Source organism: Hakea prostrata, chromosome 1 (assembly GCF_041222555.1).
Source record: "Hakea prostrata isolate BN-2017 chromosome 1, UWA_Hpros_2, whole genome shotgun sequence".
NCBI classification, from domain to species: domain Eukaryota; kingdom Viridiplantae; phylum Streptophyta; class Magnoliopsida; order Proteales; family Proteaceae; genus Hakea; species Hakea prostrata.
Window position 1 is genome coordinate 7,884,586 of NC_142600.1, and position 26,519 is coordinate 7,911,104.

Here is a 26,519-nt window from a genome sequence, read left to right on the forward strand (position 1 = left end):
TGCTGCAGTCTGTATCTGCATCTTTGGAAGTATTGAATAATATTGATAATTGGATTTGGTGGTGTATATTGTAGGTTAAAATCTCTTTGGCTGCTGCAAGGGCACGCCTTGACAATATTAGGGAAGAAACAGATCAGTTTGATGAAGCAAGCAACCAAATTGTTGCACACTTGCAAACGAAGGTCTGGTATTTGCAAATAGTTTTATAGAGAACTGCCAAACAGCAGCTGTGGAAAAGGCATATATCATCACCCAGAGCATGAAACCTACATCTTGGTTTTAACATTTATTTAAACTGTAGGAAGATGAGCTGTTTAGATCCTGTGCTTCATGTAGATCAGAAGCATATGTTTTAGATACATGGATCAATTTCCTGGAGGATACCTGGGTTCTCCAGTTGTTGTACAGAGAGCAGAAAGAGAAGCAGGTCAAGTGAGTACCATTATCTTCCTCAAGCTCCATACTTCTGTCTATATAATCCTGTTCTTGGGTTTGAATTTATTCTTCAATCTTTGGTGGGTCATAGTGGATTAATTTCTCATATTTCTTGTGCCAATATTTGATTCACTAATAATCTAATGAAACTCAATAATTTATTAGAATACTCCAATCTATTTGGACTTATAGTTTGCTTCTCTTACATGTTCAAGTGACGAGTTGGAGAGATATGGAGAGAGTTTCATTAATTTGGTCACCCATTACCTATCTGTTTATAAGGTACTTTCAGCAAAGAAAAATTATTCTTTTGCGTGGGATTTCTTCCTTCCCATCTGTCATATATCCATTTTGAATGTGAACTTTATTCCTCTTTTCTACTGGCATGCTAAATTGTATTTTCTTAACAAGGATGAGTTGGGTCCTTCTATCAGCCGCATCAGGAAATTTGTGGACAACCTGAAGATTTTGACCAGGGGGTAATGTGACTTGTTGTATGGAAGCAGTCCCTGGTTTGCCTTGGATACTCATTTCTTTTTCCATGATATCGCAGGTCTGAGTTGCTGTATGGTGTAGCTGGTGAGAGTGTAAAAGCTGTAGATCCACGAAAGAATCTTGAAGAGGAGTATCTAGAATATGAAACAAAGGTATAGTCGCATGTTCAAGTTCCTTGGGGACTTTTTTTTCCAGCCCAGCCCATTGTAGTTGGCTTTTAATTGCTATTTTGCTACCATTTGAAAAATGCGCCAGCATCAGATAGAAGTTTTCAAGTTTGATTAGTTCTCTCTCATTCTATTGTTCAGTGTCTCTCACTTTGTTTTGGTTAGTGCTACTCTGGCTTTTGATTAGGCCTCTGGTATACGATGATTTAGGTCTCTTTTCATTGTTTTTCCGGAGACCAAATCTCTGTTCGAGTAGTTATTGATGTGGGCTTTGGTTTTTCCCCCCCTCAGATAGTGACTACCTTCAGTGTGGTGGATAAAATGAAAGAGCAGTTATATGCTCGATATGGAAAAAGTTCCAGGTACATTAACTCTCCCAAGTCGCCAGCTTTCCTAATGTCGTCCTGATCTTCAAAATTTGTATGTTTGAATCATTGTAACTCCCCGTGTCTGTATGTTCTCATCGATGTGAGTGCAGGAAAGACGATCAAAAATTTAGAGACTTGCTTGATTCCATTGAAAAACTAAGAGAGGAGTTTGACTCCATTGAACGACCAATCCTGGAGATTGAGACTCCATCCCCTAGGGAAGAGGAATCTCCTACTGACAGGCTAGAGAACACTCTATCTCCTACCTCTGCACAGACCAGTCATATAATTCTTCCTTCCCCTGCAGTAACTGTTCAGACACTGCTATCTAAGAATGATGGACCTTCAAAATCAGTCAAAGCAGAGGAGCTACTCGACCCTGAAGCTGAACTAGCAAAGCTGGAGTCAGAAATTGGGAATGTAAGCAGAGATTATACAGAGGAGATTGGTGGATGGGAATTTGATGAGCTGGAAAACGAACTGAGATCTGGTGACTTTGGAGACAAATAAGACTGGGTGTCTCTAGTGAAATGAGTACTGGTATTCAATGCATCCTTCTGTGTACCTAGAAAATATCGATCACTGATAAACCCTTGAATGGTTGCATATGAACTAGGTATAATTATGCGGAATGATGGCTCGCATCTATTACCAAAAAAAAAAAAAAAAAAAAAAATGACTCGCATCTTCTGATATCATATAATTAGCTGTAAATAATATTGCTTGTTATCTTGTAATATTTTTAAATTATTTGAAAAAAATTGTAATGTAAATTGGTTGTATTCTAAGTGAACTATGAGTTGATATTCTTTTCATTTCTCTCTATTGGTGGAGGACCTTTTGGTATTGTTTGGCCTCATTGTGGGTAGTCCATCTTTCGGGACAAGAATTTTTATTTATTTGTTTTTTCATTTGTTTTTGTGTTTAAGTTTTTTCATGGAGATCAGTTTGAGATAATTTCAAATTGATTATTACATTGGTGCCTTTAAATGCTACATTCTACCGAGTGTGTTTTTTTTTTTTTTGGGGGGGGGGGGTGTGTGTGTGTTTAAATGAACGGGATCGAGAAGGCGCTGAGAGCCTGAATCAGGTTGATCTTATGCGTAGGCTGTTTAAGCCGTTAGCTAGCAGAGATCTTATCTATGAAAGTTAAGTCATTTAAGCAAGCAAATCTACAGGAATTGGCTTAATTCAGGTTGATCTAATTCATAAAATGTGTTAAAATTAGTTTCTGGTACACAACTTTGATTAGAGATCCATTCTCTCATATGGAAAATCACTACAAGACGAACAAATGAGTTCAGGTCCTGCTTAAAATCAATTCTGCGAAGTTGACATTTCAAGAGAGATACGATATTTTGTTTGCGAAGGTACTTTGTTGGGTGCAAACTGAATTGTTCTTCGAATCACTCGGTTCATGTTCTTGGTGCTTCGTGGGGACCCTTGGTGGTCCCTTCTCGCAAAGGCATGGAGGAAGCTAACAGAAGTGGTGGGGTGAGGAAAGATTCATTTTCTTTTTCCCTCCATTGATGGGTGGAAAAAGCTTTGCAGCTTTGGATGGAGTTCGACTTCAGTGCTGCGCAATTAATGTGCAATACTATGCTGCAAACGGTTGATTTTGATCTCGACGGCTTATTTTCGAAAAATGTGTAATATCTACTTCTGGCTTCTAAAAGGAATAACCACTGTGGTCGGTTCACACTGGCTACAAGGTTTAGTGGTTAGGAATTCCTGCCTTATTTTTGCCTCTTAAGTGAATCTCCACCGATGGCCTCCATCGGGCTTACTTTGAGCAGTTATGAAGTGATGCACATCTCCCACTTCCACGAATGCAGGTGGGGTACCTTGCTCTGAAACCCCATGTCTCTACTCGTGGGCCGAACAATTGTAAGTTTGCAACTCAGTTTTGGTATTCGGATTTGGTTTATGCTTGTCCCAATTGCCCAATTGCTGAAGGAACCTCTCTGTGACTCTGATGCTCTACAAACAGTTGTTAAAGTGGAAAGAGAAGACAAAGCAAGCCTTGAGCTTCCATGTAACCCTTCCGTCAATTATAAAGCCCCACCATAAATGTCCGATTACATGCTTTTCTCAGTCAATAATGGAGAGAGTGACTCAAATGAAAAGGACAATTACAGATCCCTTCAATTACAGATGCTCAACAAACCCAAAAGTCTATAACGTCTTTTCTCCATTCTAAATGCAAAACAAAAAAACCAAAACCCAGGAATTCAATAAACAGACCAATTAAAAGAAAGATTATTGTGGTTTAGTTCTTTTACCCTCTTTCCAATGAAGAGTTGAGGTTTAGTGGATACAAAAGGTGCCCAGGCTTTCTCTCTCTCTCTCTCTCTCTCTCTCTCTCTCTCTCTCTCTCTCTCTCTCTCTCTCTCTCTCTCATGTAATATCATAATAATTTCGAAAGTTTTGGTACATGGGCTTAGGGATTCAAATTCAAATGGGTTAGGCAGAAGATATAGAAAAAATTGTTTTAATTTTTGATCTAGGTAAATGGATTTTATGGATATTTAAAGGAGAATGGGCCGAGAAAGAGACACTTGACAGGAGTGGGGGGCTCTATTCTTTTAGGATTTCCACGCAGATTTACTGATCCTCATCCACGCTTTTCTTGAATCCTGAGTTCTGCAACTCCACACATTGTTAACCTTTTCATCAAAGTGATCCTGTTTTACTTTCAGAAAGCATCCAATCATCATGGTTGGTCGTATCCCTTTGAATGATGAATTGATGATTGATACCCTATTTATTTTCTTGCCATCCAAACAAACCATGAATTTCTTCTGAGTGAAACCTTTGAATTACATTTTGGTTGTCAATGTAATAATGACTCAAGAATTCAATCAATGGCCATTTCGTTGGCGAGAATGAAATTTTCTTACAAAACTTATGCTCTGCTTAGCGTGCATTCCAGGAATAGATTTGATGCCAAAGAGCACATTTTTTTCAAAGGGGAGCGGAATTCTAGAATGCATTTTAAACTCACAATCTATATCAAATTGCAAATCAAACATAGACTTACCATTGAGGAAAAATGCATCCCTTCTTGAGGTTGTGTAGTTTTTTTTTTCTTCTTTTTCTCTCCAGTAACAAGGGATGGAGAGAATTTCATTTATCTGTTCTGGGTGATTTGACGTCCAAGTCAGACTCTAGAGAATGTTCCAAAAGGCTTTTAGGCATATAAAAATAATATAGACGGGCCAGAGATCAGATCAGATATTCCAATCTGACGTATGTTTTTTGCATGGGACGTAGAATCCAGTCTCTACATCGAGTTCCTAGGAGGAGTCCTCGTGATTGTCTCTGTCATTTTGTGTTCCATCATCCATGACGATGACCGTAAATTCAAACCTTCCATAAAAGTAGATTCCCCAAAATACCCCAAGACTCTTCGATTAAAAAATTTCTAGTTTGGCACCATCCACCCATTAATGGATGCCCTGCTCTTCCTCTCCCTGCAAATATAGAGATAATTGCCGAGAGAGAGAGAGAGAGAGAGAATCATAAGAGATGGCCATTAGCTTCTCTTCATGTGAACATGCACAGGAAGAAGAAGAAGACTACATAGACATGGAAGTAAGTTCCTCCACCACATTCCTGTGCTATACCATCAGCTCTTCTCCTCAACAAAGAGAGTTTGAGTTCCACAAGTCATTAGGTTTAGTTGAAAGGGAACGTTCAACCTCTCCAGCTGATGAACTCTTCTACGAAGGGAATCTCCTACCCCTTCACCTCCCTCCTCGTCTTCAAATGGTCCAAAAACTCCTCGACCACAAGCAGCAGAATTCCAACCCTTCGACTGATAACAGTGCTAGAACAGAGCTCACCTCCAAAGAAAGCTATTCCACTCCCAACACAATCACTTGCAGTACCCCCTTGGGGTCTTGCAGCGTTTCTCCTTCGCAGTCTTGCAGGGTCAGTGGAGAACTGAACAGAGTAGAGTTCTTCAGTGGTTTCTTAGGTGAGCAGCCAAAGAAATCTTGGTCCAAGAAGTTCAAATTGATCGGGCAATCTTCACTGGGTCTCAAATTGAAGGCTTCCCGGGCTTATCTCAAGTCTCTTTTCAGCAAATCTAGATGTTCCCATGAGACCTCTGCAGAGGCTGCCAGAAACGTGGACGAATTCACTGTTTCCAAAGCCAAGGAGTCTCTGAACAGGTACATGAAGGTGACAAGGAAGAACCCATTTGGCCAAATTCCAAAAGAGAGGCTGGGAATGGCAGGGAAAGAAAAGTTCATGGATGAAGGTTGTGGTGCTGCTGCTGATGGGCACAGGAGGTCCTTCTCAGGGGTCATCAGACGTCACTCAGCAATCAAATCCTCCCCATCTTCATCCTCCTTCTCAATTAATCCAGATGGGTTTTTTGAGTTACCATTCCTTAAGAGAAGCAGCAGTGCGAGTTCAGAGATTGAGAGCTCAATTCAGGGAGCAATTGCACACTGTAAACAATCTCACCAGCCGTCAAGTTCTAGAAAGACATTGAATGAAGTTGGGTTTTGTTCATTTGCTACTTCAAGGATTGCAGTTTGTGAGAATCAAGAAAGCCCAGGACACTGTAGGGGATGATGATTTCAAATTAAAATGGACAATTGTGATAGAAGGAGATTCCAGTTGTTACTCATTGGTTCCAGTCCTTACCTTGTTAAGGTATCTTATCCAAAGAGATATGGCTCTTTGCTCTATGAATAAATCTGTCCTTGTGGAGAATCAGGTCTAAAAACTCTTTGCAGATGAGTCAGCTAGGGAAGAAGTAAGTAGGCAACTTCTTGTGTTTAGGCTGTTATCTTGTGATGGAGTTCCCTTATGGGGTTTTGACGTCCTTTAGCCTTGGCTGCTGCAGTTGATGTTCTATGTATATTTTTATTTTACTCTCTCTCTCTCTGTCTGTCATTTTCTGATACATTATGGGTTATTAATCAGAAAAGTTCATCCACCTGATCATGCCAACCTTTTCAGAGAAAGTTACCTGTCATAGTGTGGTGGGAATCTTGAAAAGTAAATTGATGGGGAAATTTTCCTAGTCCCACAGCCTTAACTCTCATGTAGCTTTGTCTCCTTTGAGATATATTCCATGAGATTAAGTTTCTGGCTTTTGTTGTCTATAAACTTTTACTAATAAAGATCAGATTCTCCTACCCATAATGAGATTAAAGAAAAAGTAAAAGTAACAAAATCTTCTGGGCTTTCTGCATTTTCTTTTCTGATACACATGTAGCAGGACTCTGACTTCCCATGTGAATACTTGTCTGTGTTTTAGAGGGAGTGTGAAGTTGTAGGTATTAAATTTGGGAATGATAAACGTCATTAGAATTTGCTGATCAAAAATCACACTTCTATAACTGATTGTGATTAGAAAACTGTACTTCATCAGGGTCTCAATATCCCTTCACCACATAGTTACTGTAAAAACTTTCTGATCTTCAGAAAGAATCAACATCAATGGCAAGAGTACATGTTTTCCTAAGCCCCTTTATGAGGACCTAGGTTACTCAGATGGGCAAGAGGCAGGGTTAGTTTTGACTTCTACCAAGAGGGGACCATGTGTAATTTTGACCAAGAACATTCAAATCATCTGGTCATTTCTAATGATGAAGGGATTCTTCCTTTCTAGTGACCAGTTTCCTCACTTGACTCTGGTAAGTTCACAACTGAATTCCTTTTCTACACGGTATAGTGTCGTGTACCCTTTCACTCAACCATAATTCTTCCCTTGGTTGGTATGTTGACTATGTTTCAGGTAGTTTGTTCACTTGACTACTAATTTCTAAACAAAATTGTCTAGTGGATTTATTTTGAAATTATATATATCCATGGAATACCTAAAGTTGATAGATGGGTCCAATGGATTTTGTTTTGGATCTGATGTTCATTTGGGCCAGCTTAGCCTCTTGGCCATACAACAGGATCATCACAAACGAGTTGTACACTAAGACATTTTGTAATTTTTTTCAATAATATTATCTTTTCTTTATCTTATTTAGGAAAAAAAAAATGATCAATCGCTTTGACGGTTCAAAGCAATATTTAGTTTTTTTTTGAAGAAAAATCTCAATTAGTGCCAAGGAGTTATAAGATTCAATCACATGTAATATCTTAATTCAATGACATTTATTGAATTTATCCTAACGCTTGAATTAGAATATGTTACCCGACTAAGTACGGTTTGTTAGTTTCTTATTCCTAACTTTAATTAATTAATTAGGCGCAACGATACCAGCATATTAAAAAAATCACGTCGATCCAGAGATTTCAAATCTCTGGATTCATGAATCTGAAAATTATACCCGTTTGCTTGTAAAAATCTCTAGATTCATGAAATCTAGAGATTTACCTTTTTACACTAAAAACGTGAATCTGTAGATTTATGGGTAAGGGGTGAAATCCAGAGATTTCAAAAAAGCTATACATTTGCACATTCACAAAAAATCACGTCGATCAATAGTTTTATAGGATGAATCCACATATTTCATTCCACAACCAAACATCTAATTTAATAAATTATAACTCCATAGATTTGAAATCTCTAGATATTTGAAATCTCTAGACTCATGTAACCAAACAGGCCTAAGCCAATTCCTGGTGGCTTTTGCAAATGTAGGGTTGGTTGAGGTGTGTAAGATCTATACTTTTTAATGGAGAGGTTGTGGGTTTGAGTGTTGCAAGTGGTTACAGATTTTATAAATGTAGAGAAGAAAACCAAAACCAATACCAACATCACGTGGCTGTAGTTTAGTGGTAAGAATTCTACGTTGTGGCCGTAGAGACCTGGGCTCGAATCCCAGCAGCCACATTGTTTTTATTTTGTTATAGTAATCTCATTTATTTGCAGGAGAAACAGTTACTGTTTTTGGAAGCCATTCAATTGGGAACTTGTACTAGCATGGCAGGTCCCCTGCGGTCATGATTCCTGATGTAGAAAAAACAAAAAACAAACGAATAAACAATTGGGCCGAGTTTGATATCGGCTAATGGTTCTTATGGTTGAAGTCATTTATGGGTGCCAACCGTTTTAGCAACTACCCGTGGAAATTAAAGCTTATCAAATTTGGAAATGGTTGAGTTTTCAATGCGTACTGAACTTCTCAGTTGAATCCAGACCACCTACCTATATTCTTTCCAATGATCCGCATGAAGATCCTCTCCGCTGTAGACTGTAAGTTGAGAAAAACAAAAAGAACCCTTGATAGCAACTTCAGGAATTTGGACCACCAACAACCGAAAAACTTCCCATTTTTCTTTCCGGTTGCCAGATTGCGACGGCACAAGTTTTACCTTCTGCAAGAAATAGCTTCCACATCACAGCTCTATTTTTCAGTCGACAATAGATTGTTTTGAATTCCAACAGATTTGTTTACCTCTGGCTGCATTATTTGCATTTGATATTCAAATTCTTATCAGAAAGGCACCAAGACTCTTTTCTATCACAAATACCTGCATACTAAATCAGTTACACTCGTCTTCATTACTCATTAGACAATCCCTATCAATATTGTGTGAACAAGACTACATTTCTTTTTGTTTTCCCATCAATGAATTATTAATGCCTAGCCAAAAAGTTCTCAAGGAAGAAAAACGTCTCTTTTTTTCTCTTCGAATTTCCTATTCAAATGCTAATCAGGGAACATCAAGCGAACACGTTAAACTTTTTATATATTACTAGATCGACAATATTTGGGTGCCACAGGCACACATTGCTGATATCTAGATTGCCAAACTGCTGGAAATCAAATGAACAGAAAAAATTAACATATTTGTGGTTGAAGGAACTCCAAACATTGGCCGTTTGACCTCTGTATTATAGAAGACAGGATATACAGTTTATTACCCAACCAAAGCTACAAGTCCAAAGATGAATACATACCTTATGAACAATATAGATCTTCTATTCTTAGTTTAACACATCTTCTCCACCCAACAGGGAGAGAAAGAAAGAGAGGCGCAGAGGGGGGGGGGGGGTTTGATTAGCATCAACCAGAAGAAAAATTAAAAACAAGTACCATGACAGAATAAATCATAATCTCTTCAGAAAAAAATTCTATCGCATACTTTTGCTGTGTACAAGATTGGCACAAAGGCAAACAGGTGCCCCCACTCCTTTTTGACTGCTTGTTGAGTCAAGACTGATTGGTCAACACCAAGGTTTTTAATTCCGGCATTAAGCTCTCCAGAAACTCCTTTTTAGTCAAAATTCTATCTGCTGAACAGCCCTCTTCCTGCAAGCCATTAAAAATAAATCACAGGTAAACAAGAAGCACTGAAAAATCAGGAGTGAACCAAGGCAGACCCATGCACCCCATGTCATTGCATCTACATTACCATTACTAACCTAATTCGATTCAATTTTTTGTGGGAAAAGGTAGTTGTAACACATGCACAAGTAACTCAAGCAATCCGTGGAATAAAAAATAATAAATTTTCCAAATCAGAAACGGTAGTTTGCAAATTCTGTGACTTCCATGGAAAAACAATTTACAAAAATCAACATTTTCTTCTTGTCTTCCTGCTCTCTTTACACTCTAAACCTGGGATTATGACCATGAGGGGACCTAGATCCACATCCACTCAACAAAATTTTCTTTTTGGACAATTACTTCACAGAATTAATGCTTACATCTTTGTGTCGAATGAGATAGAACTTCTCGATAAGAGAAAATATAACTGCAGTCAGATCTCTGTATGATATAAAGTAGGGGAAAAAGATGTTTCAGATTTGGGAGAATATGCTAGCTCTTCCTCTTGTCTGTCTCACTCTCCGTGGTTCATTAACATTGGGATCAGCCTCAATTTCTCCCAAAATTAAGCCGAGTTGGATGGATTTGCCCTGCTTTTAGAAAGATCATTCCTATACCTTGTTTTACCCTTTACCGTACCCATAGATCTGGTTAATCTTGGCCAACACCCAATCGGAACTGATTGAATCCACTAATCGGAGAACAATATTACACGACCAGGTCCTCAAAATAGGTAAAACAGTCTCAGAGCTGGTAACCCACTAAGTCACCATCTCTCTCTCTCCCCTGACAAACACTTCTTCCCTATCCCATCCCCCACCCCATTGATAATATGGAACTGTGCCCTGTGAATGATGCATTTTCTCTGCTGCCAGCAGATCATCAGCCACTCCCCCCCTCCCCCCAAGAGAGAGAGAGAGAGTAACTAGTAGTTCTCAACAATTTAGTATGTGTGGTTTCTCATGGAACCATAAAGGATGAGAGAAAACCACTCACATTAACATTAAAAATGATAAACTATACATTAATTAAAAAAATCAGAGATAACCACTCACATCACCAGCTGCAGCTGCTTGAAGGCTTAAGAGAGTCACCGTTGCACTGTGGTAATCCATTAGAATTTTATACGCTGAATCTTCCAATTTATCCTGGAAAAAGCAAACAGATGACTATTTTTCAAGACAAATACAAAGTTACAGAAACACCAGAAAGGAAAAAGGCCAAAAAAGAATATCATTTAAATAACCATATTCACTCTACTTTCAGTTCGTTTTAATTTTATCAGTGGCAGGTGGTGAGGAACTAGAGTCTCGAGGCTTTAACAGGGCTTTGTGCAATGTGTCATGAATCATGATACAATTAAGAGTAATAAAATGCATGAAGAATAGATGACAAGCACAAGTAATTAATTTTAACACAAATCTTTTATTTTTAACAGCTCAGCCACAATTAATCAAATTCCGGCAGTGGGTTATTAAATGGTTTTTGTTTGGAGCCTTTGAAGATTCGACTACTGGCACAGGTCTTTGCAGCTTGTTCGAAACATCACTTACTTAGTAGTCAAAGTAATATATAGTTTGAGGAGGACCATATCACATCCCAATTTAGCATCAGTTGGTGACTCATTTGCAGTTCAACAGTCTTCAGGTGTGTAGATTTAAGGTGTGTAGCTTGACAATAGAGCCTGGAGTGTTTTTATGTCTCCGAATTTTGGTGGCAGATTATACATTGGGTTTCATTTGGAGCCCGGAAAGCTCAACTACCATCACTGTTCTTTCGCAGCTTGTTAGAGTCATAGCTTGACCATTAGAGATGAAGTAGAATATACATTTTGAGGACTATATCCCATCCCATTTTGGCATCAATTGGTGACTTCATTGCAGTTCAACAGCTTTCTTCAGTCATATAGATTTAGGATGTGTAGCTTGAAGGTAAATAATAGTGTTTTTCTTTGTTTTATGTTATACCCTGTTTCTTACCCACAAGACAACACCACATCCAGAATTGCCTACCATGTTCATTAACACTGCTAAACATTACCAATGCATCAACTCCATCAACCTTTCATCCAATCTCCTAAACCAAACAATGTCCACAACCACAAAACCAGTTGTCAACCTGATAAATATTTGATCCACTTCACTTGGAACAAAAACTCGCATCCTTAAAACCAAGACAAATCATTTTGGTAGTGGGCCCATAGGGAGAGGGAAAATTTCAGGGGAAGGGGGAAGGAATCACACATTCTCAAGAATAAAACTCACTTCTTCCATTTAACTCACTCTATTGGGTACAAGCATAGCCTAGTTGAACTATGAAACTGAAAAATAAAGTGCAACTCAAATTCTAACTCTTAACTTATTCCTATGTGGGTAACCCAAACAAGTAACATACTGAATCAATAAATACTAAATAAATTAACAACCTCCAACCCATGTTGCACCAAAAACCAATGGGGCACTTCCTTGAGGTTTGGACCTCCAAAGCCTGGCATACTGGTCCAACCAGTCAGGTGAAACTGCATCACATTCCTATTTTCTTACAACAAAGTTAAATCTTTTCATTTCTTCCTCTTCTGAAATTTCCCACAATAACCAAATTAGAATTTCTTGAATTTCTCTACTAACCTTGTTTGAGCATTTATTCAATATGTTATACACCTATTTATGGATCCCAGTTCCCCACAAGGACTAGAATCAACTATTACTGCAATAGCCTAGTTAGGGTCATGACTCAAAAGTAGCCCCATCTGGCTCCAATTTGAGCAGAGCCAACAATGCAGCCAGCTTTAACAAGTGGGATGTGATGGTTCACAGCAATTAATTCCAAACGCCCGTGTGTGTTCATGAGTGTGCGCCTGTTCTCTTCTAGGATGAGAGCACTTGTGGTCACAAAGTTCTAGCATAGGGGCATCTTATCTGCCTGAAATCCCTTTCCCCCCCCCCCCCCCCCGGTTCTGCCTAAAGTTCAATCATGAAGGAAACTTCTCACAGTTTTCTCCTTCCCCTGCCCCATAAAATTTGGATAACAAAGACATCTTCCTGAACACATTTGAGAGTTTCACGGACACATGGATATGGTAGAATCCTGTCTGATACCACGTAAGGGTTGTTAGTAGCCAATGCGGGATTAATCTCCGAGCAAATAACTTTCTATGAAAGCAAATTCAAAAACATAACAAATAATCCATCTTAAAACATAATAGGACAAAAATGTACAACAAAGTACATTCCATACCCTCAACCGAGAAACAGCAGCAGAAATGGCCCTCCCGGGGGCTTGAAGGGCTTTATTATGCATCTGGAAGAAAGAGAAACAGAAAAGTAGAAGGGGATTATTTTTTATGAGGCAGCATAAATAAATTAAAAAAAGTAAAAAAGAAACAATATAGCATAATGAATCAACACACCTGCAAATAAAGTAGAGAAACTACTTGGGGTAGGATTGCAACTGGATCAGTTTCAGAAGAAACTTGCGATGTCAAGTCCTGGAAATCAGAAAGCAGATAAAAGTGATGCATTCATGTAACAAGAGATACGGATTATACAACCAACATCACAATATATCAATAATTATAACCATGATAACTAAAAATTGTATTGTTTATCCCTTTTCAATGCATTATCAAATTTTATTCAGAAGAGAAGAAAGAAGAGGACGGTGACACATTGCAACAGCTGATTCTATGCTGGAAATTTAACGAAAATGCACATTCAGAATAGGAAAAAAGCAGCAACCATACATTTTTTTAAGCTTAAAAAGTAGAAAATAAAAAATAAAAAATAAGAAGGAACACTTTAGCAGAAATATTCCTCCTTTTGCATGCAGGTAACCATGCATTTTAAGTTGTGTAGGCAACATTTATCATCTTTAGAATAGTTAGCAAAGCTAGATAGGATTATACTAAAACAGCTACCAAGAACAATTTGTGCAAGGAAAGAAAATAGCTATGATTTTGCCAGAATAACTTAAAGCAGGATTACCTTACGATAGGAATGCAAGAGTGTCCTCTCCAATTTTTTGTCAAGCTTTTTCAAGACTATGCCACTACAAGACAACAAAAAAATATATAAAAATAATGTTGCGTAACATTAAGTGTAAAAGCAACAGCAACGTAACATTAAGTGTAAAAGCAACAGCAAATTCTCTACTGAGTCAGCACAAAAACGAAGGAATATAATAGATACCTTTCCTCTGCTAATGCTCTTAATGCAGTGATGAATGTTTCAACTCGCTGCAACATAATTAAGTAAGTCAGCCAAGTAATTAGAGATGAAATAATCTCCAAAAGATTTGTGAGCGACATGGCAAGCAGCACAGCAAATGAATTACTTCCAAGTGTTAGGAAACTGTATATCAAAATCTTTCTTCACATATAAATAACCATGTTAATACGATATATGTGTTACAGGAAGTGCACATGTATTTGCAAGAACACCCCCAAAACCAACCCAGCATCGTTGTGGAATTCAACAACTGTGTGGCAACCTGTTCTTATGATGTAACAACTTGTAAACAGCTTACGCCAACAAATGATAAAGACATCCTTATGTACCATAGAATGGTAGGAGATCAACCAGGAACCAATATCCAGGATCTGGGTTGAACTGGCAAGCTTGGATTGTTCAAATTAGGGTTTCACAGTCAAAACTAGGGATAGAGTTAGTAATGACAGTCTGATGACTCTGATGGTTGGGTTATATCAAGTAAGAGTCAGGACGGCTGTTAGTGAAGGTTTCGGTTTTGTGAATGGTGGTTTATTGCTAAATTTAAAATAAGAAAAAGAATCTAGGGTTAGGGATTTGGGTTTTGGGAAGTGAATAATCAGGGAATCAAGGTTTCAGCTGGTAAAATGTAACGAAACTCAAATGGTTTTGTTGGGAACGAATGGAAAATAATCACTCAAAATTAGAGTTCATTCTGAAGGTTAGTTTTAGCTGGGTGAATCTTAGAGTCTCTTGAGAAGAATCTGAGAAAGGGACATTAGTTTCTTTGTGGCTGGATTGAGCAGCAAGGTGATCCAGCGTCGTTTACGGTCAGCCATTAAGGTAACGATGTGGTGAAAGTGTGAAGGGATTTTGGTATAAGAAATTTCGGATTTACATAATTAGGAGGTTGGAGATGGAATAAGATGTTTAGGGCTTTCGCTGCAAAGAATTGGACCAACTTTGGGTTGAAGGTCCAGCAGGCAGGAAGGGTGATTTCAACCTGATCTAGGGATGTTTGATGGTTAATTTGATTTGTGAATGAATGATGGTGAGAGAAAACAAAAACTGAAAATGGAAAGTTGGGGATCAGGATTCAAAAGGTTGGAAATAGAATTGGTGTGGGGCATTTTTTTCAACTTCACTAATGTTAAAAAAGTGGCAAATTGACGCTCTGTCACTGAATTTTGCAACAGATTCCACCAATAATGAAGGGTCTTCAATGGAGATTGACCTTCACACCTTAGGGGAGATAGAAGAATTCAACAGAGGAATGGAGAAACTAATAACCTCCCAAAGGCTGAGCAGCATTCAAAATATAAACTCCTATTCATCAAATGACAGAAAAACTGAGGGATTATATCTATATTTATAGCCACTATGGGCTGATATAGCTTTCAATAACCTTCGGGTCTCTATTACAAGTTCAAACAGTAACTAAACAAAAAGCAACAAATAGACTAGTTATAAATAATATCCTAAAGTATTCTATGATTTGATGCAGTTCCCTACACCTGAGATTGTTTATAGGTAGCCAAACTACGTCCCGTTCTCTCCCGAAGTCTTTTTCCTTCTACCTTTCTGGCAGTTTGAATTGGAATTCCAGTAGTCTATCAAATGAACACGAAACCTCTTTACGAATTTATTAGTATATTGATTTGTGTTAATGAGAAATACGGTCACAAATCATACCAACAGCTTACATAAACTATATCAAAGAAAGCCTAAGACTTCAATCAATTTCACTAAGATGCTTCTAAACAGAAACATCATTGTTTAAAATAAATAAATAAAAAAGAATGAAACTCAAACATTGCAGTAAGGAAAACTCAAACACTGCAGTTCACATGGTGGGGATGGAACCAATTCAACATGTGGATTAACTAGGAGGCACCAATCTATTTAACGAATAGACTTGCAGGTATTCATTATGATTTAATTAATTTATTTCTTAAGAAGCATCAAATTCTCAATCAATGACAGGACAAAAACTGTTTTTTTTGTTCAAAACAAAAACTGTTTTGACTCTCTGAATATAAATTTTTAAAAGAGAAGAGTTATTTGTTATCCTGTATATACTTGCCTTTCCTTCCAAAGCCTCAACAACTGCAAGAGCCCTAGCTGAAAGAGATCCCTCTAAACTCTTTGCCTATCAACAAAAAACAAGTAAAATGAAAACTTGACAGGCATAAATAGCAAGATGAGAACTTGACAGTCATGACAAACACTTTTTCTACAAAAATTTGGGAACTCTTTAACCAACAAGAAACATACATCTCGAAAACTAATAACTAAAACTACCTAACCTATACAAAAGAGAGTGAAAATTGCATACAAGAGACACTCTATCGCCAGAACTCAGTGATTTTTGGTCTGATTTTTGAGACTCATCCGCTTCAATCCCATTCTTCAGTTTATTATGCATTTCCTACATGAGACAAATAGAAAATTGTAGACCATTAGACCCCTGGGTCATCCGTAACAAAAAAATTATACACCAATTTAGCCACGGAAAAGCTGGGCCAAAAGGGGGAAGCGTGTCCTTGAAAAATAATTTCTACCAGGTCAAGTAAAAGCATGTCCACCATGGCACTAGCTGTTGTTCGTAGCAGGTGCCTGTGTAAAACAACCTGTGAATAAAAGAGTAACCATTTTAATTGTTTGCATCTTAGTGATCTTACCAGCAATTAATTGAACATATTATATAGCTATTCAACTTACTGAGGCTGATTGATCATCTTCAAACAGATCTAACGCTTTCTCATGGAGCTGCAAATTTAAGAAAGCCTGAAAAAAAAAAGAATAGAAACACTGAGGATGTATTCCGGCAGACAGTGAACAATTTTCAAGTAGAATATCATCCAACAAAACTGCTAAGTAAAAATTAAGAAGATCGACTGTAATAATATGGTGAAAAGAGTCCTAACGGGAGAAAGAAAAACTAAAGAAACAAAAGGAGGCTAACCTCATCTAGTTTCTTCTGTAAATTGTCAAGCAACTGTTTCATTTTCTCCGCATTTTCCATGAAAATTGATTTTCTTCTCTCTTTCCATGAACTGAGAAGCATAGGTCTCAAGATGCTCACCAAGGGCATAAGGAACGTGCATGAATCATCCAGTGCTATCAAACAAAACCAACAAGTATGTTGATTAAAGCTATTCTTTTTAAAACCCATCTTGTCATTGCTCACAAAGAAATTAGACAAAGGGAGAGTGCCAAGCAAATACATAAATCGACGCCTACATCAATTTAAACAACTAACCTCTTTGTTCTTCAAATTCTGGAACCAGCATCAAGATCTTTTGCATTATCCAATCTTCAGAAGGTACATTATGATTGTCTTCTTTCATTCTATCCAAATCCTTTCTGGCACTTGATTTCCCCTCAGATACTTGTAATGAGCCTGACTCCTTGCTTTTCCGCTGGTTTTTCTTAGATTTGATCGGAAGGCTTTCCTGGATATCAAGATCGCTTTCAGTAGCTCCCGTCTTCATGTTTCCCGCTGCTTTTCCTTTCTTCTTCCTTGATCCTTTCTCCACTGCATGTTTACTACCTCCACTCTCATTATTAGTCTCATTCAACTCACTTCTTCGAGTGCTATCAATTCCAACTTTAGCTTCACCAACTAAAAGTACATCACAAGTTAACCCTTGACCAGCAAGGCTTGAATGGAACAAGGATTCCGTCTCTTTTTCCAGTTGATCAAACACATTCTGTCCATTGAAGCATGAAAAAAATGCAACTCATCAGAATCTGAAATGAAGCTAATGATGTCAATAATGATGGGTGCAACCTGACCCAAAACCAGAAGCTACAAAGACTTGTGACATAATTATTAAATCTAATATAAAAGCAAAAATTTTATCTACAACTAAAGACCAACTTGGGTATTGACAACAATAAAGAAGAATATTATAATGATACCCCCCAAAGAACTGGCACCGACTTAATAGTTACTTTCAAAAATCAAATATATGTATGTCATATGGAATCATATGGAAACTACATGACAGGGTTTGAGATGCATATGTTCGTGTTCCACGAATATTTATACATAGAATACAACATATTAGATACATTCTTCCTGCAGGCAACTGCCTAGCTGCACCAATAAAGATTCCCCTTCAGACCACTCAATACAATACATTTTCATTCCATACCCAACCTCCCTCACTTTCAATGTCTTGTATGCAAGTAAGGGAAAAGGTACATACGAAGTCCCCAGCTTAGATGACTCATGTCTTGGTCAGTGATACACATGATTCCACAGACCGGGGGGGGTAAGCATATCATTTCCAACATAATATAAACTATGTAGTCATGTAGAAAGATATAACAAGAGCCTTCTTTCAAGATGTTATTCTGGACAACTTTTGAACAATAACATGGTAACACCATTCATTGGTCAAAAAAAACTCTTTGGGGAAGGAATAGCAAACAAAGAAGGGAATTACAAGCTAAATTTAAAGATGGATACATTATTAGAATTATGCCACCAAACACAACGTCCAACCCACCGCATCATAAAACATACTGTAATTTCATATCTATGCAGAATCAAAAAAAAAAAATCAGATCTAAAACTACGATAAGAAATGGAGACATGTAGCAAGGGACCTAATTGACAACATATAAACCAGCAAAGTAATGGAAATAGTAAATTTTCACACTTAAATTTCATAGAATTGGATATATATCAAAACCCAAGAACTTCATCACTGAAAGGACTTTTTTATTTTTCATAGGACACACCCCTGAAGAGTAGTTTTATTTCCAAAATCAAGTAAGAGATCAAACTCATTTCTGAAAAAACTCCACAATAAGCAATCGCCAGTAGGTAGCAGGTTCCATATCCATACCTTGATAAATGCATTGCTAAAAATGCATGACTCTCCCAAGATGACTGCTTTGGATGACTGAAAAGAAACACATTAATGTCAATAAATGAACTGCAGAAAGTACATGTTAACAGCTAAAGAGAATGCCACCTTAAGGGCCCCTTGAACGGATGGACAGCGCGACAGAAGCTTAAAAGCGTCTTGAGATCCAAAAGATGCAGGTAAAACTGAAAGAGAATCAATCCTGCACTTGTCCAGATATTGTTTCAGAATAACGTAAATTCCTATCCTCCAACAGGAAAAATAATACCAAAACAAAACTAGAATAAAGTGGAGCGTAAACACAAACCACTTGCAACTGTGATGGTTTAGAAAAAGCAAACTTGGAAACCCCTGCAACACCTCCCCCCCCCCCCCCCCCCCACAATAAATAAATAAATAAATAATAAATAAAATAAGAAAACAAAAAAAAACAGCAATAAACATAGTTGCAACATGGGTAGGCAATCCTAGGTGTTTGGAAGAGGAGATAGGGAATCAAGGCGTCTGTGTGTGACCTGTGTTGCCTAGGGGACGAAGGTGCCTTCCAAGTGCATCACCTAGGAGACAAAGGAGCCTATCCAGCAAAAGACGCCTAGGCGACATCTTGTCAGCTATATCTAAAAAATATGATAATTTCACCTAGGGGTGTACACAGATCAGATTTGGATAGAACAGTGCATTACCATATCCACGTCCTATTATATTTGGACGAACTCGGATAAAATCCTATTGGTTCTCAGATAGATTCAATCGGATTTGGATGGTATTCGGATAGCTATCTTTTAATACATATTCTCCTAGATAGGTGTGAATGCAGATTGAGTACAACTTTTTGATTGCCTATTGACATCTTTTTACCATTTTATTAGTGATAGTTAGGGTCAAGATTTGAGAACTCAACAAGTTTCCTTTCTTCTCCTCTTCTTAGTCTTTGATTTTTTTTACATCTTTTAAAATTAAAATTATTTTATGAAAATCTAGAAAAATAATCAAATTATCTTAAGTTTAAAATATGTAAAAACAAGAAAATAAATCAAACAAGGTTAACTTGATCAGGTAATTAATCAGTCAGAAATGGGTATTACCATATCCACATGCTACTAGTAACCAAACGGGGTTGGATTAAATACTGATACTGAAGCAGATTTCAGTTAACCATTTACAGCCCTAGTTTCACCCGCCTAAGGCAATAGGATGGTTTACGTAAAAAACCTTAATGGAGATGTTATGCACCAAGCACAGATTGCAGAATAACCTTAAATACCAAGCATGCAAACCCAGCCATTACCCCTAATAAACAGCCCCCTGAATTCAAGTATCACCCCAGTCATAATTTCTGTTATGGAAAATCTTACTAATCTTACTTTCAGACTGGTGTTTCCTTCGGCACAAAATACTGTGCCTGATACAAATGAAAACATTCCAGGGACTAGCTGATGATAAATGAAGCACAAAGAAATAAAAGACCGAATTACAGATGTTACAGTTTCAAGTGAACAGTGTTGTAGTCCCCATGAACTGCTGCTGCTGGTGTGTATCCTTGATGGAGATATTTCCTTATTTTAAGTTTCTATTTCCATCTAATTTTAGTTATTTTTTTGAGTATTTAGTCTATTATATCTTGGTGAATAGCCAAGACCTTCTTTACCCTTTTGTACTGGTCGCAAATTCCCAATATTGAGTTGTAAGAAACTTTCTAGAGGATTTCTATTTTGTTACTTTCTAATTTCTTACTAGAAGCAGCAGCTACATGTAATCAATTCCTCCTTACAATTTCATGAAGCTTGAATTCTGGTTTTAAAAATGATGGTGTGAAGCAATATATGAGAGAGTTCTATTGGGGTGAAAGACTTAGGTGCAAGTGAGACAGACTATATATTCCCTCTTCCCTTTATTCCATCTATAAGTGTTGCTGTTACACAGAATGATCCTATTGTAGAAATAATTCCTAGCGTCTAGTTGGAGACAGGTTCAACATTACTAACCCCCAAAACCCTCCACATACATTTTCTAGGATTTCTAACACCCTCAAAAACAGGATATTGGAATTTCAGATTAACTTTTGTAAAGAATGTAGCTGGAAAACAGTTTTCTCTTACATATTCAACAGAGGCCTTAAATGCCCCTGTTTGGAGAAGTGCTTTAATCTAAACTGAAGGAACTCGAAGAGCTAGCAGCAGACTTGAAGTAACCTTATGCATGGTGAGAAAGGATATGCATGGTTTAGGCTTTGTATCTAGTATAGCCTCAAATAGAGCTGATTGGAAAGCAAGGATCTATGTAGCCACCCCATATAGATGAGATAAGGTTTGTGGTTGTTGTTGCTGATGTTGTTGTAAGCTAATCTTCATGACTTAGGCTGCCTCCTCTAACACATTTATGGATAAGACTTCTATCTAAGTAATGTAACAATGAACAACTAAAGTAGTTTCATGAAAGTGGACAATGCTTCTCACACTTCTTAAATCTCTGAACAAAATATTGGAAATTATGGTAACTTGTCCATGGAGAATCTCTTTGAATGTGATTTCCGATTAAACAATAGAGGTCCTTCAGAAAAATACTATTCATTCAACTGAGTGAAGTATTTCAAAGATCACTATCTGCTCCAGAAACCAGAACTAAGTTATGCTAAAGCAAATTGTTCCTCCAACTCAGTGATGACTTCCTTATCATCCGGTAAGTAAATAACATATTAGTTCATTACAAGAGTGAAGTGTTTGTCCACTAAATGATAATAATCAGAAAAGACAAAAGTAATACAATCAGAAAGAAAGAGGACAGTATGTCATGATTCTTACCAGATAGCATGTTCAATGGCATCCTCAGTAGCAGCATCCAACATTTCAATCATTGAGGGGTGAACAAAAACTGTATCTAGCGGAATCCCTTCAGGATATCTAGACTAAAATGGAGTAACAGACATGATTTGATTACACAAGCATCAAGAAAGAAAACTGAAGCTGTTTAACTTTTTGAAATTTCAATGACATTGATTAATTACCAAAAAAGGCTGTACTCAGTGCACAAGGCTTCCACATTTAGCAGGGTGTGGGGATGGTCAAATGTAACAGCCTTACCCCTGTTTCCAGAGAGGCTGCTTCCAGACTTACTGCAAAAATAAAAGAAGGTGCAGCCCAATACCTGCAAGTACTGTTTAGGCTGTGGTACTGCAAGTTTTTGAAGAACTTCATAGCTGATAAAAGAGTTCTGTTAACACATCAGACAATAAAGAATATCAAGAACAATGACTTGCAATAGAAGATGTTCTGCAACATGCAATGCCCCAGAATTTTGAAAGCCTGAAAGAGTTAACAAATAACAAATTATCCATGCCATAGGTATTGTCTTAATTTATACCTTCAGGGGTATTTTGCTATACTACAACTTAGGGTTAGTTTTATAATTTTACACATCAGGGGCAAATACAAAATCAAGATTATTCTTTCTTTAATCCCATTGGGTGTAAAACTGAGCTACAATTACAAGTTATAACCTAGCATTGGTTGGCATAAAGGGATATGAGATATTCAAGAATTACAGAGTACTCAAATCACTTTGTGGAGTTAGTAAATAATGAAAGTCTATCTTAGTGATAGATATTCTAGCCGATGAGAGGCCCTGGGTTCTACTTTTATAAGCTGCAAAGGAGGGAGGTGTTATAATTGAGACTTTGGCCATATTTTTGTTGGACTTAAGTCAATGGCGGACCCCTCCACATTTAGCAAACTCATGTTAAGAAGGGGGAAGAATGATGGAACTAGACTGAGATTGGCATTTAGAGACCAAACGAGAGAGGGAGATCAAATATAAAAAGAAAGGAAAGAGAAACCAATATCTATGTGTGTGTGCGTGTGTGTGCGTACGTATGTGTACATACATACATATGTTTCACCAAAAGCTTGAAATGTCATTGAAGAGCAATGTATATCTTAACACTCCCCTGTATGTGCAGGTCAAGATCACATTGATCCTTGCATGTGGCCAAGATCACATGGTACCTAGGGAGAATAAATGTCGGGGAAATACAGAAAGATATCACAATGAAACAAAAAATTGGGGGGAGGGGTTGGAAATGGAAAACCCAACAAGGAGAAGAGAGGAGGAATATGTTATGAATTGCTGCCACTGCTGAAGATTTTAACTCAGTTAGCTTTGTCATCTTTCTTTGCTGCAACTCCAGCAGACTATCCTAAGCTTATCCTGGTATGCATATACACTTCCACTTGATTTAATAAGTCCCTACAGTTTTATATCGGTAAACATCCAATCTGTTCCTCATATTGGATTTCTTGCCTCAATTCCTCTACCCAAAAAGAATGTTCTCCACATGATTCCGTGCCTATTGTGGTCTTGAATTACTTGCCCACTCACTGAAGCCATCTCCGCAAAGTAGGGGTAAGTTAGAGTACACCAAAAGTACAATTCAGGCCCCTCATTCAGGTGATCAAACATATAAAAAAAATGGGACAGACCACACACCTGGCCCTAATGGTTTCAATAGGAGTTTTTTAAGGCCTCTTGGGTTCTCATCCAAGATGACCTAATCAAAGCCATCCACAGCTTTTTCCTCAACTCCTCACAACTCTGCTCCATCAACCAAACCTTCCTCTATCTTATCTCCAAAAAGCCTACAAGCACCTTTCTCTGACTTCCACCTAATCTCCCTTTGAAAACCTTCTTTACAAGTTCATTGCCAAAATAATGGCCAACTGCCTCAAGATTATCATCCCTTCCTAGTTAGCAACAATCAATCAACCTCCATTTCAAGCAAAAGTGTATTGCAGACAACATTCTACTCTCTGCAAACACCATTCAGGGTTTCGACCATATAACTCATTCCCTAGCTGCACTTATGAAAATCGACATCCATAAAGCCTTTGATTCTTTAGGAGAGACTTTATCCATGATGTCCTCTCACAAATGGGCTTCCATCCCCTTTTGTCCATGGGATTGAAGTCTGCATCTCTTTTGTTTTCTTCTATGTGGTAACCAATGGCATCTGACAAAACTGCCCTCTCTCCCAAAAGGACAGAATAACACACAGGAGGTAACAACCAGAAGAGAAGAAGAGGCTGAAGCCAAAGAGGGCCAAAGAATCAGTGACAGGTGAGCCTTGAGATACAATAAAGTCCTCTTCATAATTGTCAAGGCATCCAGGGGACTTGGACTAGGTTTTAGTTCGCTGCAATGGTATCATATTGGTCACCGCTGATGCTGATACTGAAACAGATACTGCTACAGATACCAATCTATATCAGATTCATACTTGATCAACTAGCCATTTTTTTCTCAAAAAATCTCAGGTTCAAGCAAAATCACCGATACCATATCCGTCAGTATCATGCATGGCCAATAAAATATGGATAAGCCTATACACACCCAATACTGGTCCCAAAAATGTTGCCTAGCACACCTTGGTGGTCACCTTGTGTCTAGACCCCATCCAATCCATTGGTCGCCTACACACAATTACAACTAGAGTCTTATCATCCCCTCCACATTGTATGACAAAAGCGATTTATAAATTTGCTTCTTTACTAGCAGGCACAATCCTACTGTGAAATTTATTATTTAAAAGGTTTTGAGAGAGGAAGCTTTCAGAAATTGAAAATGTCAATGATCAAATCAAGTCAAATATTATTTCCTTGTTTATTATAAACCATAGCACCCTGAGGAATGGATAACACTTTTTATGTTGGATTCTTTTATCCTATCTTTTTGCTTACACACATTGAAATTGTACATCTTTAAATGAATTGGGTGAATCTGCTTCGTGAATTGGATGTACAATATAAGAAAAAAGACAAAGGCAGCAGATGAATCTATCAAATGATCCAAACCTTTGAAAGAAACCTTGAAGCTTCTAAAGCTAAAAATTGAGATTCCTTAACACGCCGATGATTTACATCAAGTGGGAATAGTGGGGAATACAGACCTCGTGGATCTACAAAAGTAGCATCAGTTTTTATCCAATAACACCACATTCAGGAGTTTAGTTTGAAACACCAATGACTCGGCCATGGAATCAGCAACAAGATCACATATTTTCAAGCTTCTTACCATTCATGACTATTTGTAAACATCCCAATTTCACATGCTACTGAAGTAGTGCCACATAAAACATAAGCGACAGAATAGTTAAGATTCGTGAACTCATTGTATTGATAATTGATATCTAATTACATGAAACAGATATTGAATTGATTCATAGGACCTAAATATAAATAATGTGAATTTCTAAAGGACGACAAAATATGATACTAAAATGTAAAGAGAACCAAATGTAGCAACAAAAAAGCATAAAAAGAGAAGATGGACACAAACCTGCGAGAAGAAAGAATCTACACTTTCCTTTTGAGCGTGAGCGAACACCTATTTTTATTCAATTATAGTAATAATTAATGACAGTTAAACAGTGAACCAGCGTACGCAGGAGGAAAACTACACAACAGAAAACATAGGAAGTATCAAGATTCTCACTGCGGGTGTCCAATGAACCCCAGCACGAAGTGATCCAAGGATGTCCCCACCCTTCACCAAACCATTGAAAAGAGACTGGAAAAATGGACCCTCAACAGTAACGCCATGCGCTCCGTTCATTTCTAGCAGCAGTTGCTGCAATGAGCTCCAAACCGTCGATAAATTTGTTGGAACTGTGATACCCCTGGTGGCTCCACGAACCATCGCACTAACCCGCGCAACATAAACGGGTGTATAGAGTTGCCCACCTTCCGATCGCCCTTTTACCTAGATGTACTGAAAATATGAGTTTCAGAAAATCCGGTATACAATCACTAGGCAGGAGACAAATAATAACAGCAAATGATAACAGTAAAAGTACAATGGTCCCAAGGCGTGGCTCCAAAACAGTTGCCAACAACTCCGAGCCAACATGCAACTGTGCAGCGAGCTCTGCCAAAGCAATCTGACTACACTCCTGGAGCCGTTCGTTTATTTCTTCCGCTACAGAATCCCAATAAGACTGGGCTATGATCTCGCCTTGAATCAGCATAAGCCCCTCTTCGTCTGCTACTATCTGTTGCGCATGCTTCTCCACGTAATACAAATCAACACCAATGGCGTCAGCGAGATCAATCAGAGAAACACGCCCGGATTTAGTGATCTCTGCCAACATTTCACGCCTTAATTCATCCTGTCACATCAGAGAAACACATTAACATCGCTGAAATGGTTAATCAATTTGAAGTAAGTATCAGATAAAGAAACTGCCAAATTCGCTCACGAAAGGAAAACCTAAAGCAATATCATAATTATCGACATAAAAATAAATTCGGATAGAGCAATACAGAAACAGAGTACAGAAAAACCCTAGAAGAAAAAGGAAGATGAGAGAGTACAGGCGTGATGTATTCTTTGCCGGATACAGTGTGAAGAAGCTCGAAGTCGATAATTTGAAGCTCTTGGAGCTTTCGGATTAATTCGACTACATTTCTCTCGGACAATCTGATACTCGACTTCGCTTGTTGAGCGGACTCGAACTGTCTCTGCAATTCAAGCAATTCGTCGTCCATGTTTTCGGATCCTACAGGTTCAAGTTTTCAGAACGAAAAAGAGAGGTGCCGGAGAAGGATCCTGAGGGAGTTTGTTATTTATATATTCCTTGCTTTCCTGGCGGTCTTTTCTGCGAAGTCCAATCGACAGAAGACATCCAGAACAGAAACTCGGGTGAAATGCCGGTATTTGGTTCGGTTAAAGA

At 37.9% G+C, this 26,519-nt stretch overlaps 2 protein-coding genes, 1 non-coding gene and 1 pseudogene across 9 annotated transcripts in view; 3 read left to right on the plus strand and 1 right to left on the minus strand.

Annotated features, from left to right (window-relative positions):
- Positions 1-2,432, plus strand: part of LOC149027134 (uncharacterized) — a 39,661-nt gene extending 37,229 nt beyond the window's left edge. For 4 of the 7 annotated variants that reach the window (XM_089159553.1, XM_089159561.1, XM_089159591.1 and 1 more), the window contains 6 exons: positions 75-182; positions 302-432; positions 651-914; positions 989-1,082; positions 1,389-1,459; positions 1,576-2,430. In XM_089159553.1, coding sequence (XP_089015679.1) covers positions 75-182; positions 302-432; positions 651-914; positions 989-1,082; positions 1,389-1,459; positions 1,576-1,975 — 1,068 coding nt within the window. In that variant the 3' untranslated portion in view covers positions 1,976-2,430. Of the gene's footprint in view, positions 1-74; positions 183-301; positions 433-650; positions 915-988; positions 1,083-1,388; positions 1,460-1,575 lie in introns of all 7 variants that reach the window. The other 3 variants (XM_089159585.1, XM_089159569.1, XM_089159600.1) reach the window with 3 other exon arrangements.
- A 2,399-nt stretch (positions 2,433-4,831) lies between these two features.
- LOC149027135 (putative membrane-associated kinase regulator 4 pseudogene) lies at positions 4,832-6,608 on the plus strand (annotated as a pseudogene).
- A 1,593-nt stretch (positions 6,609-8,201) lies between these two features.
- TRNAH-GUG (transfer RNA histidin (anticodon GUG)) lies at positions 8,202-8,273 on the plus strand. The gene has a single exon. It is a non-coding gene; the product is annotated as a tRNA-His (tRNA).
- A 557-nt stretch (positions 8,274-8,830) lies between these two features.
- On the minus strand, positions 8,831-26,461 carry LOC149027137 (E3 UFM1-protein ligase-like protein). The gene is made up of 20 exons (XM_089159612.1): positions 26,161-26,461; positions 25,644-25,955; positions 25,283-25,549; positions 25,127-25,174; positions 21,944-22,009; positions 21,601-21,704; positions 18,908-19,001; positions 18,779-18,835; positions 17,182-17,632; positions 16,885-17,039; positions 16,641-16,706; positions 16,481-16,549; positions 16,255-16,347; positions 16,003-16,068; positions 13,902-13,948; positions 13,698-13,761; positions 13,124-13,201; positions 12,952-13,014; positions 10,770-10,862; positions 8,831-9,696 (listed from the first exon to the last, which is right to left on the minus strand). The coding sequence occupies exons 1-20, from the start codon at positions 26,332-26,334 to the stop codon at positions 9,598-9,600; spliced, it is 2,466 nt and encodes an 821-aa protein (XP_089015738.1). The 5' UTR covers positions 26,335-26,461; the 3' UTR covers positions 8,831-9,597.
- Between the last annotated feature and the right edge of the window lie 58 nt (positions 26,462-26,519).

Excerpts from the sequence above, each read along its gene's own strand:
- LOC149027137 (XM_089159612.1), bottom strand. The coding sequence starts at position 26,334 with ATGGACGACGAATTGCTTGAATTGCAGAGACAGTTCGAGTCCGCTCAA. Across the intron at positions 22,010-25,126 it reads TAGATTCTTTCTTCTCGCAG|AACTCTTTTATCAGCTATGA; the intron begins GTTTGTGTCCAT and ends ATGTGTTAACAG. Across the intron at positions 10,863-12,951 it reads CTGCTGTTTCTCGGTTGAGG|GATAAATTGGAAGATTCAGC; the intron begins GTATGGAATGTA and ends TGCTTTTTCCAG.